This window comes from Durio zibethinus, chromosome 11 (genome assembly GCF_047325235.1).
Source record: "Durio zibethinus cultivar Kanyao isolate XHJ-2024 chromosome 11, ASM4732523v1, whole genome shotgun sequence".
NCBI lineage: Eukaryota > Viridiplantae > Streptophyta > Magnoliopsida > Malvales > Malvaceae > Durio > Durio zibethinus.
In genome coordinates, this window is record NC_143172.1 from 6,410,204 (window position 1) to 6,432,991 (window position 22,788).

Here is a 22,788-nt window from a genome sequence, read left to right on the forward strand (position 1 = left end):
AAAGATAAAAATATAATTTTATTAATATTATTATAAACAAAATAATAAACGAACGAACTTTAAATGAATTTATTCACGAACATAAATGAACCACATAGACCTCTATTCATATTCAATTTATATAATAAATAAATATAAAATTATTGTTTAAAATCATTTGTTAAACTTAATAAACGAACAAAAACTGAACATGATCATGAATAATTCATCAAAAGCTATGTTCATTTATACCCCTAATTACAAATATTAATAATGAACAGCAGTGATATAAAAAAAACATTAAAATATGTGAAATATAGACAACCTAGTGAAATAAAAGTGGAAATTTAACAGCAAATCAAATCCTTCTAATAAACCAGGTTCATGATGGTTCATAAGCCATATTTAACCCTTACATATCGGTAACGGTGGGAAACGAAAAGGGGGATTGTAAACTGTAAAAGACATAAACCGTTTGATAGGCAAAATGACACAGAGAAGCTCCGATCGAAATGAAATCTATAGTAACAAAATTTCCGTTCATCTAGGTAAACCATAAAGCACCAATGACCAATCTGTTCAGTTTGTAATCAAAATTTCAAAAAATGTACCGGGCAGAGGACCCTTTCTTGATTTTTCATGGCCACTCCAACATGGCTATCTCATTGCAAAATTTTTGTTGTACACCACAAAAGGTGACTTCTTATTATCAGGACGGATTGGTGTCAAAAGCACAAGCCATCATTACGACTTCATCTGCCTATTTAGATATGACTCCTTTGTTAGCCCATAGTAAACTGGTTTACTGCCTCCATAAGTGATGAAATTCCAACCAAAGACTGATCCGCCCACAATATAGCTACCACGAAATTGGTCATCATTAAGCTTCCACTCTGAGCTAGAACAAGGCATTGGATGCTTTATATCTGTTGATTTTTCTGCACAATCTTCAGTTTTAAGCAGCTCTGCTTCTTTTCCCTCTTGGACTTTGTCAGGGTCTTGTTCTTCAAAAACATTTTCACCAGATAAAGTTTGCGGTTCTGTCACAACATTCACAGGTGGGTCCGTCTCCGCTATCATCTGTTTGTATAAATCCAAAACAAGTTTCAAGTCTGCAAAGGACAAATTGGATGTAGTATTACCATGTATACATTTGAAACCGTTCACTAAACTTCTCATGTCTTACCATGAGAGAAGCTTGGGTGTAAGTATATCAGTAATCTTACAGATCTCCAATTTTTAGTTCAAAATCAGAACAATATGAGTACGATGCTCAGCTGCTAGCAGCTTTTATTTGCCACACAGATCCTCAGGTTCCAACTAGCTTAACAAAAATATAATTTGTCTATAGCAGAACCCTCGGAAGGTATTTCCAAAATTTTTGACAAAATTAAGTCACGTTAAGCCTATGGAAAGCAGGCTACAAACTAAACACAGGCAAGAATATACACCTAGAAGAAAGTTGCCCGTAAAAATAAAATGGTGTTTTAAGTGCCATACTAAACCAAATTTAATATAACTTTAAGAACTCACTTTTTTTAATTTCATGAGCTGCATTGCAATTTCTGAAGTCAGGTGTCTGAAGAACCTACATAGAAAATGGTAAACGAATTAACAAGTCAGTGCTTCTCTTCATTATATCATATTCAATTTAGTCATCACTTGACAGAAAATATATGACAAGCTCTTTAGTCACTAAAATAAAGAGTTGACCGCATAAAGTACTAGGTATTTAGAGCTGCCATAATGTTGCCAGCAACTGAAAACTATATTTGATTTAACAGTAGCAAATTGGTAAATTTTTCATGCAATAACTATGAGAATATATAAAGAGGATATAAGGATGTAGATAATAAACCTCCAGGGAAGTCTGCTCCATATGAAGAAGAAAGGAAAACTAAAGCAGGGGATGCCAACTTATCCAATGCAGTTAATACTAATAGTAATAATCTGTCTCAAGGATCATTGGGCTGGCTCTGAAGATGAACAATATGACCTTTTTTTCTCCTTGTTTTTAATTGTTCTAATTAGTATATCTGATTAAGATCTTTTAATCAAGCGACCACAAGGTGAAGATGTGCATATAACTAGGAGTGTAAATAATACATTAGTACTCGCAAGCTATTTGAATTCGACTCAAATAAACTTAAATTTAACTCAATTATTATTAAATCAAGTTTGAGTTCGAGTAGCTCAACTTATAGATCGAATCGAGTTAAAGTACTTTTGTACCTAACTTGAGTAATTCACAAGCCTAATCAAACTTTTATATTTTAATATATTTTAATTATTTTAATTAATAAAATATCTCGAACTCAAACTTCAGCACAAATAATCAAGTTTTTGTCGAATATAAGAATTGAACTTATTTTTTTATGTTAATCGAGTGACCTTCAATAGTTCGATTTTTACCTCAAGTCGAATTCGAGCTAAAATAATAAAACTCGATTGAGCACGAGCTAAGTTTCGAGACTCGAATTTATAATTAAGTTTGAGCTCAAGTTTAATATTGTATCAGCTCGAACTCGATCAATTACGCCTTTACATATAACCTGCTGCTTATTAGTTTCAATTAAGGCAAGATTCCCTTTTCTAAGCTACTAAAAAGAGCTTCGTTATGCTGCAACACATTTAGCACTTCCGTCAAATATGAAACAAAAATCATCATGTGAGGATTGAAACTAAACTAAGAATCAATAGTTGGCCTCTCCAAATTGAATCCTGGGATGTAACTATTTGGATTTCAAAAATATGTTTCCAGGAACAAGTAAAAAATATGGACAAATAGCACTGCTTATTAACCCCATTTCATGCTATCAAGGAACACTAAAACACTTTGCATATGATCAACTCTAGTAAAAATGGCACTTTTGGTTCTGTCTCACTTGGCTCAACTTAAAAAGCTTTCATGGTATATCATATGACTTGTTTGGAGTATGCTCGGGACCCACATTATCGTTCATAGTCCTGTATCATTTTTTGTATTAGTATCTAAAATATAAATATAAATTGACCCTTCAAGAGGCACTCTTAGATTCCGGCTTACTCAACAAGAAACAACAAAGAGAAAGATAAAAGCGACCCCTAAACAAAATAAACCCATAAAAGAAAACAAAAAAAACTATGAAAATCCACTGAAACTACTTAAAACTATCATTAAACTCCAATAAAAAAAAAAACCATCAAGCATGTATAAAACTCGAAACAGAAGAACCAAATCCAACAAGAAAGTCGGTTCAACCGCGAAAGATGATGTAAGTATATATGATTACCTGAATAAAATGTGGTCGAAGCTGTCGGACAAGAACACGGATTTTGTAGTAGGAGTTCTGCAAATCCTCATTGTGGGAGACTGAGAGCTTTCTCTTATTGTTGGATGTCTCTTTTACGTGAGTCTCGCTTGGTGGGTTGTTTCTCGCGTCTTCCATTGTTTTCTAGTAACAGTGGATTGATTTTTCCTTTTTCTATGTTTTGGTCTATGGCTTGTGCTAATACCTATACGATAGCCTTGGTAAAGTGTACCGTATAACAAGAGACGGTAACGGATCGAATAACTAGAGATAGTAGAGATCGTTAGTGTTCCTTGTAACTAGAGATAATAAAGGAGTGAATACTGGTTTTTTTTAAGAATTTGTATTTGTATTTATTTATTATTTATAATATTTGAATTTAGTTAAATATTCATTTAAGATTAATATTATTATTTAAATCTAAACCCATTTAAATATAAAAATTTATTAAACTATTCATTGATTTAAATTTTATCAAAATAGAAAATAAACGTGAATTTAAGTTAAAATTTAAGTTCATTCTTAATTAATAATAAATAAAAATTATTTATTAAGGTTTAAAACTTTTCATCAATACAAAATTTTATATATTTTACGTATATAAATAAGGAAACTTCGACAATAAATTTAAAATTTTTAATTTTATTGTATAGTTATTGAATAACTAGTAAATATAAAAAATTAATATAAATCATTAAATTTTTTAATTATAAAAATAATTAATTATTTATTAACCTGTTAATCTAATTTTAATTAATTACATTAAATATTATTTATTAAATAAAAAAAAAAAATTTAACAGATAAATACAATTTAATTTAAAATTCTTAAAAAAGAGAACAAGATAATATAATATTTTTAAAAAATTAATCAAAAATTGGTTAACGTAAAAAGGAAATAATTATTGTAAAATTAATATCATTTGATATAAAATGTGTTAGAAATATCATAATATCTTAAGAGAGAGTTATGATAATTATAAATGTAATGAAAGTAAGAACAAGAATAAAAAGATATTATTGTAACGTAAATAATTAAGTTGATAATATAAAAAAATTATTACCTTAAACCCAAAGAATAATTTTAAACCAATGAATAAGTATTAAAAAAAAAAATATAGAATAATCATAAAATTAATATCATTTAACGTAAAATAAATTAGAAGTATTGTAATACTCTAATTAGAGTTATGATAACTATAAACGTAATGAAAAGTAGGCGTAATATCGGATCGGATTAATTTAAATTTTTAATTTTTTTTATATAATTTGACCTATTCAGATTTTGTATTTTTGTGATATGTATTTGATTTATACAAATAAAATATCTAGATAAAATCGATCTGGATAAATTCGAATAAGATCATATTAATAATTCGGATTTTTAATTTAAACACATTTAAGCTTTAATTCAGCTTCAAATTTGGACATTTGATTTAAATAAAACTTTGGGCTTATAAATTAATTAAACAAAATTACAATATATAATTGAAAAAAATAATAATTTAAAAAATATACATATAAGAAATAATTTATTTGGCTTTTGCAGTTGCAATATAGGCAAACACCCATTTCAGAATAATCAACCCATTAATTCCTTCAATTTTTGCTCCATCTCCTCTTTGGAGACTCCATTGCATCACTAGCAATGTTCGGAATATTGTTGCTAGAATATTAATGCCCTTTTCATCATGAAAATATTTTCCATCTAGTAATTTTCTAATACCAACAAAAGATCCAGAAAATATGCTCCCATAAGTAATTCAAATAAAAGATGTAGAGATGAGTGGCAGATATAAGAAATAAGAATTCAATCAACTTTAAAGGATTTTCATGGTGGAAGGGGAATTCATGGTGGCCTTTTGTTGGTGAAACAATCGGTTACTTGAAGCGTAACTCTGCTATATCAATAGGGGAATTCATGCAGCAGTAAATAATCACATATCAAGGTAAAATTAAAATTTTCCCATTAGACAAGAAAATGAAAAGTAGAGTAAAATCTTACTTATGTATGTTTCAATTAACATGCATGTATCGAAATATCTACAAATCAAATTTGTTTGGCGAGAAAACAATAGTCTCTGCAGATGCTGGGCTGAACAAGTTCATATAACAAAATGAAGGAAGATTATTTGAGTGCAGCTATCCGAGAAGTATTGGTGGCATTCTTGGGAAATGGTCGATGTTGGTTCTAGTTTGAGACATGCATAGAGACGCGAAAAAGATTTTCAATTTTTCACGGTGGATGAATTCTTAGCTTTAACATTAATAGGACTCTAATAATAATACAGAGCAGAGCATGCCTACCATTGAAGTAGCTGTTACACTTCGTGATTAAGCTAGTCTCTTCTCAAACCAGTCAGTTAGTTGCAGAAATTTTTCCAGAAAAAACTAAAGCATGACAGGTCTGCATAAGGTCTCAAGTACAGTAGGATTTGAAAAACATCAACAATTAAACATTAATCATCTTAAATTTTGAAATGTAAACCTGAAGTTCTCACAAACTTCCTGGAAGACTTTGTGCTTATCTTTTCTGCTCTACAAGACTTGATATATTGCTAGTTAAACTTTATGTTAAAAACAAGATTACTTGGGGAAGAACAAAACATTACCAAGGGAAATGGTTTAAAATAGTAAGTAGTGCTAATAACTTTAATTTATAAGTCTCATAACTAAGTCATTCCATAAGTTATGCCAAAGGGTAAGGATAAAAAGAGTCCATAAAGGTCATGGTGCAAAAATATTCCAACCTGTGAGAGACCTGTAGCAGTTCCAGTAACTTCCTTCAGATAAACCATCTGAATTGAATCAACAATTACAGCCCGTGGTGAGCGGGGCTGAATTTTTTACCAATATGTCCTGAATGGCAGCAAATCCACCAATTAGTTTAGGATTCACCACCTGATTCTCTCTACAAGGAAAATCATAGATTTCATTTCCAATATGGTAAACCAGCAATACTCTTTCAATTTGGATGAAAAGTGGACAGAACAGCTAAGAGGTGGCATTAAAGAAAAAGATTTCTCAATTGTAAGCATTTCTTTAGAACCATTTACCTTGATATTAGTACTAGAGAATAGGTAAAGTTCGTTTGCTCCAATCTTCATACGGTTAGCTCTACTTCTAATTTGTTCAACACTCTGCCATGAGGAAGCCAGAAATGAAGTTAACTCGAATTAATGCTGGCATAGTCATCGTAAAACAGGCACTACTATGACAGAAGAGTTTCCTTTTCAAACAAACAAGAAAAAAAACCAGAACAAGATAATAGAAGAACCATGAACACCATTAAATGCTACAAACTTGTGCCTGCAAAAGTAGGGTACTCTTTCCTACACCAGGATCACCGCCAATCAAAAACAATGAACTTGTAAACAGAAGAAATATAGACACATGAAATAAGCTTCCATTATGAACTCAAAATATCAATTTCAAGCAATTATTTAAGATACATTTGGATCACATCACACTATCATGTTTTCTTATCAACAGATAAAAATAATATCAAGTAGATTTTCTTTTTCATCACCTATCTCAATGGAGAAGGCTTACAGTTAACGAAAATAAAACCACTGATCATCCCGAAAGAGACCTTGGTCCAGAGCGAGGATTGGGATAAGTTGAACCTATTTTCTTTAGTTCTATTTTCACTAAACAGAATCGCTATCTCTGGAACCAAAGTCGTATTTATTCCATATCCTAATATAATGCCATTTAAACCACCAACAGGTCTTATTCCGCCAACATTGAAAAAGGGCTCTCTGCGGCTCGGTTGGTTAGTACCTTAAAATAATTAGTCATTTCCAAGCTGCTCTTTCATAAGCTGTGATGGCTCTTTTGAATAAATGGCATAGTCTATGTCATCTTCCTTTTGCCCAGCAGAGGAAGAAGGGTTAAGCACGTATTCTAAGCAAATAAGAAAATTTACAGCTAACAGATATTAAAATACTCTTTGTTATGCAATAAAAAAAGGAAAAGGCAACTTGCATTTTACATGTGTTATCGGCATTTTAGAAATGACCCATCTCCATTCCATAGCGACCATGTGCACCTTCATTTCTATTGCTGAAAATTGATGATATCGAGTCATTAAAGTTCAATGTAATATCTCACAATTAACTGGTAATGCAATAAGACTGTAATTATAAGTTAACTAACCTTCATATAAGATATTCTTTAAGAGGAAGAAGAGTGCCATCAACCCATTCAATAACACCAGCACTTGGAATGAAAGGAACAACCTAATTCATTAATAACAATGCATTTATAACTTTGAAAGGACAAGTATCTTTAATTGAAATGCACAAACTTATATACTTAAAACAGAACCAGCCAGCACTACTATTGTCATTTCACCCTCACAAGATTTATTGGGTGAAATCACCGTAAAGCCAAAAATTAAACAAAACCTTATTATAGTTCAAGTTCTTCAAGAAGAATAATTGTATGAACTCTACTCAACTAATTGAAAGAAATTAAAGAATGATGTAATTGTTCTGCTATTAATTAAAGAAAATAAGCATGTCAAGCAAGCTACTAAATGCAAAAGATTAGCCAAACTCTAAAAAACTGATCTCATACCTTGTTCATGTTTTTCTTCCCCTCGTGTAAAATAAGGCAAGACAAAATTGTAGCTATGAGCAAAACAACAACTTCAATTGATGAATAATTCACCATTACACCATTATAGCTATGAGCAATACACCATTATAAACAAATAATTCAAGAAGCAAACCAACAATGTTAATAAACATCACAAATAATTTCACAATAAACATTTAAATCATCCACAAACACAATAGATTAAAAAGTTTCCAAACAAGACAACAAAACACAATGGAACAAGTACAAATAATTACACCAAATCACCAAATAGGCTCCATTCCATAGGAGTCAAATTGCCAAACCATATCAACCTAGTAGAAAACAAGTTCAAAATAAAATAACTATCTGAAAGCATAATCACAACACTCCATGATATGAAACTAAGAACAATAAGTTACAAAACATAGTTTCATATTTAGTGGAATTGTTGTTGAGAAATCCCTTCCATCTTCAATTTCCTGAAAATAGAATTAAAAAAATCCATAATAAAAGAGAAAAAAATTAACTTGCAATGAAAAGAATTGAAAATGAAAGCAAACCAATACCTTTTTATCTTTAAGTCAATCATCGATGACCATCTTTGTTTCATTAAAGATCAAATCCTTAAAATCTATAAAAAAAAAAAAAGTATGTATAAAATCATTAAATTACTAAAGGAATGATCAATGATGAACAAAACAACATAAATATTAAATATATCTAATTAAGTTATAAATACTTATTGCAATTAATGTCTTACCAAACATCCAATTTGTCCTTATTTTCAACTAGCACAAGTGTAGATTTTAGCCAATTCTATGTGAAAATAAGGGCCTCAACCATCTTTGGAGTTAAAGAACTATGGTACGGATCAAGAACATATCCTCTAGTGCTAAAAATATATTCAAAAGGTACAATAGATACAGGAATGGCTAATACATTTCGTGCCATTGCAACAATTATTGGATATTTGTAACCATTTACCTTTCACGAAAGTAAAATGTCAAAGTTCTTATATCTTTGCTCATATATATCCTCAAATTACCTTTCCAATTCTAACTTTCTTTCTTTACATTGTGACTCTGTCTTTTTCCTTTCGTATTTTGACAAAGCATACGTTTCTGCATCATTAACATCAAAATTTTCCTCCAACTTCAGTGGTCCTTGAGAACCAAAACGTGTTCCTCCAATAGAGCCACCAACAACTGAAGCATAATGCTTAAATAATGCATTTAAAGTTGCCTTCACCCTATTAGCCAACCCCATAGCTTTTTTTTTCTTTATAAACCTCATCAATAACAAACATAGCATAATACATCTTGCATCTAGGATCTAAAATAATAATAATAAATAACAAAGGATTGAGGTTTTTTACATTTTCCCAATATTTCTCAAACTTCTGTTTCATTTTAGAAGCCATTAATTGAATACATGAATTTGGATCATGCAATTTATCATTAATTTGCATTATAACACCAAACAACACATGAAAGTAATTATTACTATTGACATACAAAAAATCAGAGACACGCAAAGTGGAATCATAAAAGCTTTTCAAAAAAGACAACAACCTATAAACATAATTTCAATCATCTTTAATAGGTAAGTCCTTAATTTTTTTCTGCCCTAAGCTCGGCTTTATATTTGTCATCTTGTTCCTCTAACCTATCAAAAGCTTTTTGAAACTTCAAAATAGCTTCCAACATTAAGAAAGTTAAAATCCACCTAGTCTCCACATCTAAACAAACAAGGCTTTTACTTGTTATTTTTTCTTGCTTCACACAAATCTTGAATCTTTGTAATCTTGCAGGGGATGACCTCACATATCTCACAGTAGAATAGATTCGAAAGACTGAATTATCCAAATCTTTCAAATCCTCTTTCACAGTAAAACTAAAAATATGTGCATAACACCTCATATGCAAATGTTAACTATTTAAAATACTACCCTACCAATTATTAAATCTTTTTTTTGTACATATTGGATACCAAGATCATTACTACTTGTATTATCTACAATAATAGTGAAAACTTTATCTATTCTCCATTCAAGCAAATATTATTTAATGTATTTTTCAATAACATCATTCGAATGATTAGGAATTGGAGTGAAACTCAAATTTCATTTATGCAATTTCCACTCTTGATCAACAAAATGAACTATAAGGCACATATAACTAAAATTTTGCCTAGAAGTCCAAATATCAGTAGTAAGACAAACTCTTAGCTTTAATTTTTTTTTTTAAGTAAATGAAAAGTTTCTCTTTCTCACTCACAAAAAGATCATAACAATCCTTAGTTGTAGTGAACCTTGGAGGAACTTGAAATCGAGGTTCCATAACATTACAAAACTCATGAAATTCCTTATGTTTGACAATCCTAAAAGGTAACTCATCCAAAATGATCATCTTAGCATAATATTTTCTACAAGTTTCTTGATCAAATTTTTATGTAGCAAGTGATGAACCACTACTATTCCCTATATCATCCCCAAATAGAGCTTAAACATTAGGGTTTTTTTATTCTTATCAACTTTGTTCAGAGGGTTTTTTGGGTGTCTATTTATGTGGTTACATAAGATAGTAGTTGTATTTATATTAGGACACTTTATGGTTTTATCATAATAATTGCATGAGGCTTTTTGCTTAGCTTTATTATTATAAGGCAACTTGGTAAAATGATCACATACCATAGATATTAAGCATCCCAATTTGCCACTTGGTCTTTTAGCATCGATGGGACATAAGTAGTGGCATTTTTTGGATCATTTGCTATTGTGGTTGCTCCAAAAATATAAGTTTCAAATCATTTGTGGCAAGTTTTTAGTGGTAAGTGACTCATTAGCATTACTATTAGGTGGATTGCTTGATACTGTTGAATCCATCCAACTATCTAGATAAGGGTTAAATATAACATGTTAGATAACATATTATGCCTATCTTAAAAACAAATATGTGATAGTAGTGTAAGGTTTTAAATTTTATCAAAAATAAAAAATCTTAAACCACATCTCTAACCACTTGATTTGAAACCCATATGGTAGCTACAACTAAGTTTATTAATACTAAAAATTGGATTTACCTTGAAGATTCGTGTGTTCCTTTCAAGGAAGAAGGTTAGAATGCAAGAGGAACGATGGGGATGCATTGTTGAATGTAGGTGAGAGAATTAAAAACGACGATGAAATGGAATGGTAAAGAACTTGAAAAATGACAGTGAAATGGAAGGATAATAAGCTATTGAGCTTCGATGCAGATTGGGATAATGAATGAAACTTTGAAATTTTAGGGATTGTGTGGTTGATTTAGGGATTATGTCGTACTGTCAGTAAAGAAAGAGTAAATGTCTTAAATGAATGAAATCATTAATAAATTAAGTAAATGGGAAAGTAGTCACTGGACTGGGTAAAGAAATGGGCTTAAAAAAGAATTGGAAATTTAGGTTTTATTTTAATTTTAATATTTTGAGTTTTTTAATTCAGGTTAATTCGAGTTTTTAGAATCCAATCAAAATAAATCGATCTAATTCGAATTTAAGCGATTTTGATGACATCATTTATTCAAATCCGAACCAAATTTAAGAAAATCGAAACTGAACATTTTCGAATCACTCAATCTGAATCACTCGATTCGAATCGATTTTTTAGTTTTCTCTATTTTTTTCTCAACTTTAATTAAAAGTAACAACAAACATAAAAAGATATTATTGATACAAAAATAGTTAAGTTAGTAATGTAAAAGAAATAATATTACAAATAAAAAAATAATTTTAAACCAAAAAATAAAAGTTAATGTAAAAAAGTGAGAATAATCGTAAAATTAATATTATTTGATGTAAAATGGTTACAAGTATCGTTACACCTTAATAAAAACATTGTAATAATTCTAAATGTAACAAAAAGTAACAAGTGTAAAAATATTATTAAAATGTAAACAATTAAATTAATAATGTAAAAAAAAATTAGTATTATAAATAAAAAATAATCTCACACCAAAAAATAGATGTTAATGTAAAAAGATAAGAATAATCATAAAATTGATATTTTTTTTGCATAAAATAGTTAAAAATGTCGTAACACCTTTAAGAAAAAGTTATGATAATCCTAAATGAAATGAAAGATAACAATAAGCGTAAAAAGATATTATTATAATGTAAATAATTAAGTTGACAACATAAAAAATTTTATTATTATAAATAAAAATAATTTTAAACAAAACAAAGCATTAACGTAAAAAAGTGAGAGTAATTGTAAAATTAAAATCATTTGACGTAAAATGTGTTAAAAGTATTGTAACATAAAAATGTAAGAATAGTTCTAAAATTGGTGTTATTTAGAATTATCGTAACACCCTAACAAAAAGTTGTAATAAATTTAAATGTAATAAAAGTAAGAACAAGTGTAAAAAAATTATTGTGACATAAATAATATTTTTGGCAACATAAAAGAGTTATTGTTACAAATAATTAATAATTCTAAACCAAAAAATAAGTGTTAGTATAAAAAAAAAAAGGTGAGAGTAATTATAAAATTAGTATTATGTGGTATAAGATGGTTAGAAATGTCGTAAAACCTTTAAGAAAAAAGTTGTAATACTTTTAAACGTAATGAAAAGTAACAATAGGCGTAAAAAGATATATTAAAATATAAATAATTAAGTTGACGATATAAAAGAACTATTACTACAAATAAAAAAATAATTTTAAGTAAAAAGTTAAGAATTAACATAAAACGGTGAGAATAATCATAAAATTAGTATTATCTAACGTAAAATAGTAAGAAGTATTGTTATACCTTAAGAAAAAATTTATAATAATTCTAAACGTAATAAAAAGTAACAACAAACATTAAAAAAAAATTATTGAAACATAATAAATTGGTAACGTAAAAAATCAATATTATAAATAAAAAATAATTCAATCAAAAAATAAGTGTTAACATAAAAAAGTGAGAATAATTATAAAATTGGTATCATTTGATGGAAAATATATTAAAAGTATCGTATACCTTAAGAAAAATTTGTGATAATTCTAAACATAATAAAAGGTAAGAACAAACGTAAAAGATTTCTATTGTAACATAAATATAAGTTGACATCATAAAAAATTATTATTATAAATAAAAAATAATTCTAAACTAAAAAATACATGTTCACATAAAAAGGTAAGAATAACTGAAAATTTAGAATCATTTAATGTAAAATATGTTACAATGTCATAATGGTAAAAGGATAAAAATAGTTACAAAATTGGTGTTATTTGACATAAATTGGATTATAAGTGTCATAACACCTTAACAAAAAGTTGTAATAATTATAATCGTAATAAAAAACTGGAATAAATATAAAAAAAATCATTGTAATATAAATAATATTTTTGGCAACATAAAAGAATTATTATTACAAATAAATAATAATTCTTAACCAAAAAATAAATGTTAGTATAAAAAATATGAGAGTAATCATAAAATTGATATCATTTGGCATAAAATAGTTAGAAGTGTTGTAACACTTTTAGAAAAAAAATTATGATAATCATAAACGTAATGAAATATAACAAGTGTAAAAAGATATTATTATAACGTAAATAATTAAGTTAGTAATGTAAAAAAAAATTATTATTACAAATAAAAAATAATTTTAAACAAAAAATAAGATTTAACATAAAACGGTGAAAATAATCATAAAATTGGTATTATTTTACATAAAATAGTTGGAAATATTGTTATACCTTAACCAAAAAAATTGTAATAATTTTAAATGTAATGAAAAGTAACAACAAACGTAAAAAAAATTATTGAAATGAAATAAATTTGTAACGTAAACAAATTAATATTTTAAATAAAAATAATTCTAAATCAAAAAAGAAGAAAATAATCGTAAAATTGATATAATTTGACATAAAATATATTTGAAATGTTGTAATACTTAAGAAAAAATTATGATAATTATAAATATAATAAAATGCAATAACAAGCATAATAGATTTTGTTGCAACATAAATAATTAAATTGACAACATAAAAAATTATTATTATAAACAATAAAATAATTCTAAATCTAAACTTAACTATTAACGTAAAAAATGAGAATACTATTAAAATTGATATAATTTAACATAAAATGTGTTAAAAATATCATAACATAAAAATGTGAAAACAGTCATAAAATTATTATAATTTGGTGTAAAATAGGTTAGAATTATTGTAATACCCTAAAGAAGAGTTGTTATAATTTTAAACGTAATAAAACATAAAAACAAGTGTAAAAAAATATTATTTTAACGTAAATAATTAGGTTAATAGCATAAAAAATTATTATTATAAATAAAAAATAATTCAATCAAAAAATAAAAGTTTATGTAAAAATGTGAGAATAATTGTAAAATTTATATCATTTGACATAAAGTTTATTAGAAGTGCTGTAACAATTTAAGAAAAAAGTTATGATAATTCTAAACGTAATAAAAGATAAGAACAAGTGTAAAAACATATTATTATAACGTAAATAATTAAATTAGTAACGTAAAAATTATTATTATAAATAAAAAGTAATTCCACATTAAAAAATAAGTGTTAACGTAAAAAAATAAAAAAATAAAAAAAATTATAAAATTAATATTATTTGATATCGAATACTTTAAGAAAGAATTATGATAATTCTAAATGAAAAAAGAAAGTAAGAATAAGTGTAACAAAAAATTAAAGTAAAAAATTAACTTAACAATGTAAAAGAATTGATATTTTTAAATTAAAAAATTCTAAATAAAAAATTACTAACGTAAAAAAAATAAAAATAATCATAAAATTCATATCATTAGATGAAATATGGATTTGATATTTTTAATCTCAAAAAAAGTTTTAATAATTCTAAATGTAATGATAAAAAAATATAAAAATATATTATTAATAATTAATTAAGTTGATTTTATACAATAAATTGATATTATAAAATTAAAAAAATATTATTTTTTATTTGTTAAATTAAATAAAATTAGATATACTTTTCATAATGTTTATTTGTTAACATGTTTTTCTTTTTTTTTTTTTTTAAGTTATATTATTTTTACAATTTATCATGATATATCATGAGATATTATGATACATCATAATTTTAGAATAAGATCAATATATTATGACTTTACTATAAACAAACTCAAACGAGTAATTGATTCAGATATTCGTTATTATTTATTAAAATTTAAACAAATTTAGATATTGGATATCCAAAAAACATTATATGTATCTTATTTAAATTTATCATAAGTAATAAATTTTTTATCGAATCTATTAATTATCCGTTATAACTATACGAGTCCAATATAAACAAAACAGATAATAATAAATATTCATTTATTTACTATTTATTATCATCATTATTTATAATTGATTTAAACTTTAATTTTTACGAATCTAAAATTTTTTTTTAACTTTCTAGGTCAAACAATAAGATTAACTGTTAATGGTTAGTATAATAAAATTAATGACCTTTTACATTTGATTCTGATTTTGTATAGTAATGCCTTTTATTTTTAAGTATTATTATTATTATTATTTACCTGATATATTGATATTAAGAATTCAATATTTTATAAATAAATTGTTGATTATTATTTTATATACTCTCCAAACTATTCCTACTCCACGAGTGACACTAGAAATTAAAAAATATTATTTTATATTATTATTTTTTTAATATATTTCTTAAAATATATGTATCAAGTTCTAATCCTGTTTGGCCAAAAAAAAAAGTTTAATCTTGTTTTTAGTAAATGATGTATATATTTCATTTTATTTGATGATTTTTTTAATTATTATCAAAAATCAAATTTACAGGTAAAAATTTTGTAATTAAATGATTTAATAACCCAACATCAATTGATATAGTATTTCATTGATAATTGATAAAGCATGAAAGCCTTTATGGTTTTTTTCAAGCTAGTAAATCATAAATCCAAAAGGACCAGGACCAATAAAATATAAGGCGAAGATTTTATTTTCTAATTTTTTTTATCCCTGTATAAGTGAATTTGATAATTTAAAATACGATATAAGATATAAAAATAATACGAATAAAAAATATAAAAATAATATAACTTAAATTTAAAAAAATTATAAATAAGTTTAATAAAATTAAAATATTATATTTTATATTTTCATATTGACATAAATTTTAATATTTAATTTTTTTTTATAAAATATAATATAAATATAATATTTTATACAGTAACACGAATTATCGAATCTATAATAAATGATAAAACGACAGGCTGGGGCCTTAAGGTGGCAAAACCCACTATGAATTTTGATTGGACCGTGGGGTAAATTAGTTGCTTTGGTATATCAACATGAACCGGAATTTCGTTCACCCATTGGACTTTTAAAAAGTTTGTTTCAGCTTCAGGTCCAATATTATTTCGTATATTTTAAAATAGTGTTACTTAGTATCATTTTAAAGATTATTATTATATCATTTTAATATTGATTTAAAAATTATCATAATAATTTAATCATTAAAATAATTTATTATTATGATAATTTTATCACTTGTGATATGAAATTACTTTGTTTGATTAATAGTAATTAATTTTTAAGACTTAAAAATTATTATGATTGGTATTATTCAAAATTAAATATTATTTTGTTAAAAGTATGAAAATAGTCATATTGTACTAATTACATAAATAATAATTTTAAAATTATTTAAGGATAACAATTTGTAAAATATCAACAATGTTCCATTTATTTCATAATAATGTATAACTAAGTTATTAAATTAACAAATATATTTGTTGATAGGTAAATTAAATTTTATAATAAAAATTTCATAAAAAATAATTGAATTAGCAACTAAAACTAAATCTATTAAAATTATAATAAGAGAAAAAAATAGGTTATATATACAAAATCAACAGAAAACACAATTTATGTTTAATTTGTAATAAAAATTATTTTTTAAAAAATAAAAATTTATAACATAAAATAATTATACTTTTGAAAGAAAATAAGGTTTTAATTAGCACATTAAATGGGTTATATTGATCTTACTTAAATTTATACATATTTCACCATGGTGATAAAATTTATTTTACTTTTTTTTGTTGTTGAGAATTAGATCAATCTCTTAGACAATAATATAAGTACTTTCAATAATCTAAGATCATTCCATATAGGATCACAGAATTTTTATCAAACATGATGATTTAATCACTATATATTAAATCATCATAATTAGTAGTCACATGATATAATTTTCAAGGACGTTTAGTAAGAGCTTTTACTGTTCAAAGAAGGATAAAATAATAAATTCATCAATTATTTCATATGTTGCATCCCAAATCCTAATTAATTAGGAGACCTTTTCATTCAAATACAATAGGTTGTATTTACGAGACTATGACTAGTCTATTCCAACCCGAGTTAGGAAAGTATGATTCGACTTGTTCTTCCTTTAATTTCCTTTAAAAAAAAACCCACATATATTGATTTAAAAAAATATATGTTGTTGCAATTGTGGGATAGTTTTTCTAGAATTTTGGGATAGAATCATAACCACATGGTATTCCCAAAATCAAGTAATTTGGCCAATAGGTTAACCATTTCCCAAAAACCCAAAACGAATAGTGATTTTGGAACTCAAAACCCATATAAACTTATCTAGGAAATACCCAAACCCTACTAATCATTTCTAAGTGTTATTCCTAGTTTCAAGTTTCAATCCAACTATGATATGTCAAAGTTCCAACTCAACTACAAAACCAAACCTTAAAATGTTGAGTTTTGTTCTAGCTAGGTCCGTAATTAGTCTTGATTAGAGAAGTAGTATTGACCATAATTGCAAACCTTATTACTACTAACATATATATGTTAGACTGCATATAATATACAATTTTTTGAAGAATTGAAATTAATATCATAAAAAAAAAAAGAATTGAAATCAATAGGTTATCCTAATTCCAAAATCAAAGAAAAAATTATTAATAACAATGAATAATTTTTTATGACAAACTGACATCTTGAATTTATTTAAAATTTTGTTCAGATCATCAATCAACTAGAAAACAGTAATTAACATTTTTTTATGAAATGTGATTGTATGTTACACTAATATTATATCACATATAAACTCATATCTTAATTACATGGAAAGACTTTTAAAATGTGTTAAAATTTTTCTCTTTAATTTTTTTTTTTTTGATAAGTATTATGTTCATTATCCAAGAAGCAGTAATCTGCTAGAAAAAACTACATATTTTTCTCCTTAATTTAGTAATATAAGCAATAGAAACATAACAAAATCATGGGTTTACTTGAAAATATGAAGTTGCTAGAGCGGCAGCAAGTAAAGTGTTAGACTGTTAGCTATTATGTAGTGTTTGATACGTAGTTGGGTAAAATATTGCGGCCGGAACGAGCTTCAAGTGCACAGACCGCGCTTTGGTCCAAGCACACATTGGATTTGGGGTAGAAAATAAAAAAATGTGATTTATATGTGCATATTTATGGGTATAGTTCTTCCCGTCATGCAGCCTAAAAAGACTGCCGTGTTGCCATGGGATTGAACCCTGCTTCTCACCCAACTCTTCCTTATCCCGGTGTCCCAATGCCGGTTAACCAACCTAGCTTTGCTCACTATTTTATTGTGTGTGTATATATACATAAATATATATATTTATGTATTTGGCTTACCATTTTCAAAAAATTCCATTACCATGATTGGTTTCTATCTGATTTTACACTTCTTTTTTAACACTGGCCCCCCTCCCCCCAACTGAACTATCTCTATCGTTTGGAAATGTCACAATTTTCACAATTATTTGAAAATGTACCGAGTGGCAACTCCAGCACTAACCTTTTTTTTTTCTTTTTCAATAAAAAAAAAAAAACTAACCCTTACTTCACCTCAATTAAATGATTGCCTGAGGAATTGTATGTTATTTCATGATATATAGTACTGTCACACTTTTTTCAATAGAACGGTTCAACATATTTTCCAATTTTACTTGAGCTTAATTTTTTTCCTCAAGTAATACATTAAAATCATACTCTCTTACGTCACATCAATCATTATTTTATTTTTTAGAGTATTCTCCACAAAAATTAAATCATTATATATATATGTATATAGCATTGAATCATACTCCTATCCGCCTTCAACAGTTTTTGAAGTTTTTTACTATAACCTTGTTCATGTCTTGTACCTGGCTATATAGATGTTGCTCAATTTCAAGCAATAAAGATGTTCATTAATGAACTACTGTTAACCTTGTAGTGTAAGAATTTATAAATTTACAAGAACTTGACAATGTTTAGAGTGATTACTCATTGATTTGTGTTCGAGTTTAAATATTTTCACATGCTAAAGTCCTTAATCAACCCTGCTCAGCTTCTAATTATCGAATTATAAGATTATTTTCCATATGGTTAAATTAGGAAATGTAGAGTTTGACAATTCGACATCATATATATTAGGAAAGAAAGAAGACAAAGTTGCTTCAAATAAATCAGCTGAATGTTATAATCAAATTTTCTTCTTTTCAGGATGAGGACTGAGGAGCTAGCAAACGAGTGAGGAACATTATCTCCATATGAGTTAGGTATTGGCCATTAATGTTGTTCTTCACATGGGTTTATAGCTATAGTTACACTTTTTTATCCCTTTGACATATGCTATAGGAGTTCCACATTTATCTTAATCTAAAAGCCACTTTGGATCAAAAAGCTTGCTTTCAAGAGGAAATGAAAAACGTGTACTAAATTCTAATTACTTGAATCTCCAATTCTCCATTTAATTAAAATAGCTTGTTTCGCTACCATACCGGCCACCCTTTTGAAAACTACATAATTATTAATTAGTAATTACAGTTTTGATTAAATCAACAAATTAATGAAACAGTAACACAGAAATGAAGCTCAGGTGGGCATAATTGTGTCACACACATTGAACAATTTAATATGGTTTTTATAAATATCACCTTAATAAGTACATCTTTAAGTACTTTTATTTTTTAATTTAGTTAGAGTACTTGAAATTTTTTTTCTCAGTTCTTGCAAGAAAAATGGATAATTAATTGGATATGCAAATAGCTCGTTAGCAGGATGAAAGTTATTTCTTTTTAGCTTTTACACTTTGTTATTTCCGTCCGTTGACCTTAAAAAAAAAAATCCCATTTAGTTGGAGTCAACCACCACCGCAATTTTGAGTTTTGACTTTAAGATAAAGGCTGAAATCAAAGATTTGATAACAGTTAATAGCAGTTGAATTAATGTCGTTAAACGCACGGTGTCCACTACTTTCCATGACCGACCAGCCGAAGCCAAGATTTTATTATACTGCTAATACATCATAAAAAAAATTGTAGAATTTCGCAATTCTGTAGGTTTGATGCGATTATAAATGGGAAAAGGGTACTTAGCTATAGCTAGCTACTGCACTTGATAGTTTTTTATTGTTATTATTATTATTATTATTGCTTCAAAAGCCATGGCCTCCGGAGCCGGAATCGGCTTTGACGATTTGAGCGTTGACTTCAGTTTGCAAATATATCCTAAATTAGAGTAGCTGATCATAATTCATAAATGAGAGCCATCGCCCGCAATATTTTTTCAACGGTGTAGGTTTCAGCTTTCAACCCATGTTTTAGTGGTGGGGGGGAGATTACACACTTGGACAGATCACGATCACACGTTTAATTTGTCCTATGTTGTAATCAGCTATTTGACTTGGGTAAAAATGTTGCCAACTCATGATTAAAGTATATATAAATTTTATAGGATGGGAATATATTGTAGAAATTTTCTATTCAAGAAAATTTTAATTTGATGACAATCTGATTATTTATTCTTTTAAGACATATATTTAATTGTAAAATATTTTATATTTTAATTCAAAAATCTCATAATTTCATTCATAAAATTTTTAATATAAGATTAAAAGCTCCTACCTTCAGGTATAAGATATTATTTACTTAAATCCAAAAATTTTACAATTTTATTCAAGAAAAATGTTTCATAAGTGAATCAAATATATATATATATATCATAATAAATTTAATATGAGATTCAAAGTTTTACATAAAAAGTAATTAAATTAAATTTTAAGGAAATTTAATTTGTATCTCTAGTAATACCATTCTGGCCTTCAATTTCATTTTTTTACATTATTTCCGATATTCTAGCTCCTAATCCTTTAATTGAATTAGTTGTTTTCTCGAATGGTATATGTATATATATACGGACCAAGATACACCATGATTTCTTCCTTCCTTTACACTTTCTTAATCTATCGATTCTTTTTATTGGTTAGTTAGAGATTAATTTAGAGTGACTAAAAGCCGACCATAGTTAATTTACTAAAATTTAAAGATATATAGTTTTGGTCGGACACTGGCCACCAAGATTCGTCTCTTTAGCATTTTCTTTACTCTTGATTTTGTGGTTACAAGATATATTTACACTTTGCTTTTTTATTTTTTTTACACAATATCCAACGCATTCTTTATATGATATACTCTTTGTAGGTTTATCAGAGTGACGAAAAGGGAAACCAATTAAAATGGGCAACCAACTAGAATGTGTCACGGTTGAGGTTGAGGTTGAGTAAGCATGTCAACATGCATGCATACATAAATATATATATATATATATATATATATAAAAGCGAGACAAACAAAAACTAAGAGTCTCTTATAAGAGATATGAGGAAAGTCTATCCTTTAATTTCATGAAAACTTGAAATATTAAACAATGTTAGTATTTAAACTCCTTGTTGGGAAAAAAAATTAGTTGATAAATCAGTTCGACTCGTGAATATATATATATATATATATTTATGGTTTTAATATCACACAAAATTCAAAATTTAAATAGTGAAATGGTTAGGTGATAAATTTAAAAATCGCTACCTATATAAATTTAAAAAGCTATAATAACACTAATTCTTAAAATGATCTTAAAATATAATGACACCAATTCTTAAAAAGTTCTTCAATTAATATAATTATTTTCATGTCAAACTAATTAATTAGTTGGACTTAATTAGAAGTTTTTAGAACTTATTAGCTAAATAAATCTCATAATTATCTAAAATTTTAGTGATTTATTAGAATAAATATTCTAATTATTTTAAATAGATAAATTTAAATTTTATTAAAAACAATTTACTTCAATAAAGTTTAAGGTTAATAGAGAAATAGATAAATAAAAAGTAATCAATATTTAATTTAATAATAAAATTACGAAAAGTTTATTTAATAAAGATTTCCATGTCAATAAAAAAATAAATAAAAATTAATCAATATTTTAATTTAATAAAAAAATCATAATTAAAAGACAATAATTAATTTAATAAATTATCAATAATATATATCTCGTTCACTATTTTTATTTTTAGGATTCGCACGTGTTACTCCTTGCTTTAATTAGTAAATTAGTGTTTGAAATGTTGATAAGTTCTTCTAAGATGGCTAATTAAGCTACAAGTAATATTATTTATTGAGTCCCACGAAACTTTCTTGTTGTATGTAGCAAAAAGATGTATGCTATTAGGAAATGGCAACACGTCACTTTGACGTAACCATATATATCATATAATTTCAAATGAAATAAAAATTTTGGACAAGTAGCTTTCAGATTTATTTGGTTGGACGGCGATGCGTTTTGCTTGTTTTTCCTTTTTATTTTGTAACATTCTTGTTGTTGGGTTGAATTTTCCTGCTATTTCGTGGAATTCAAGGTCTACAAATACGAATGGAGTTAATATATATATTGAAATACAGCTACATAAATACACACTTTCTGCATGCATGTCACCTTTTATTCCTTTCTTCTTTTTTTTTTTTTTTTTGGGATAATTCATGTCTCCTTTTATTTCACCGGCCATTAAATCTACTTCCACAGCATCGTAATGGAAACTGACCTAATTAAATTGGGGTATATATACA

The 22,788-nt window shown here is 26.6% G+C and overlaps 1 protein-coding gene across 1 annotated transcript; it reads right to left on the reverse strand.

The window, feature by feature from the left end:
* Window positions 1–254: 254 nt before the first annotated feature.
* Window positions 255–3,590, reverse strand: LOC111291162 (uncharacterized). Its single transcript, XM_022882780.2, has 3 exons — window positions 3,252–3,590; window positions 1,513–1,567; window positions 255–1,091 (listed from the first exon to the last, which is right to left on the reverse strand). The coding sequence occupies exons 1-3, from the start codon at window positions 3,405–3,407 to the stop codon at window positions 724–726; spliced, it is 579 nt and encodes a 192-aa protein (XP_022738515.1). The 5' UTR covers window positions 3,408–3,590; the 3' UTR covers window positions 255–723.
* Between the last annotated feature and the right edge of the window lie 19,198 nt (window positions 3,591–22,788).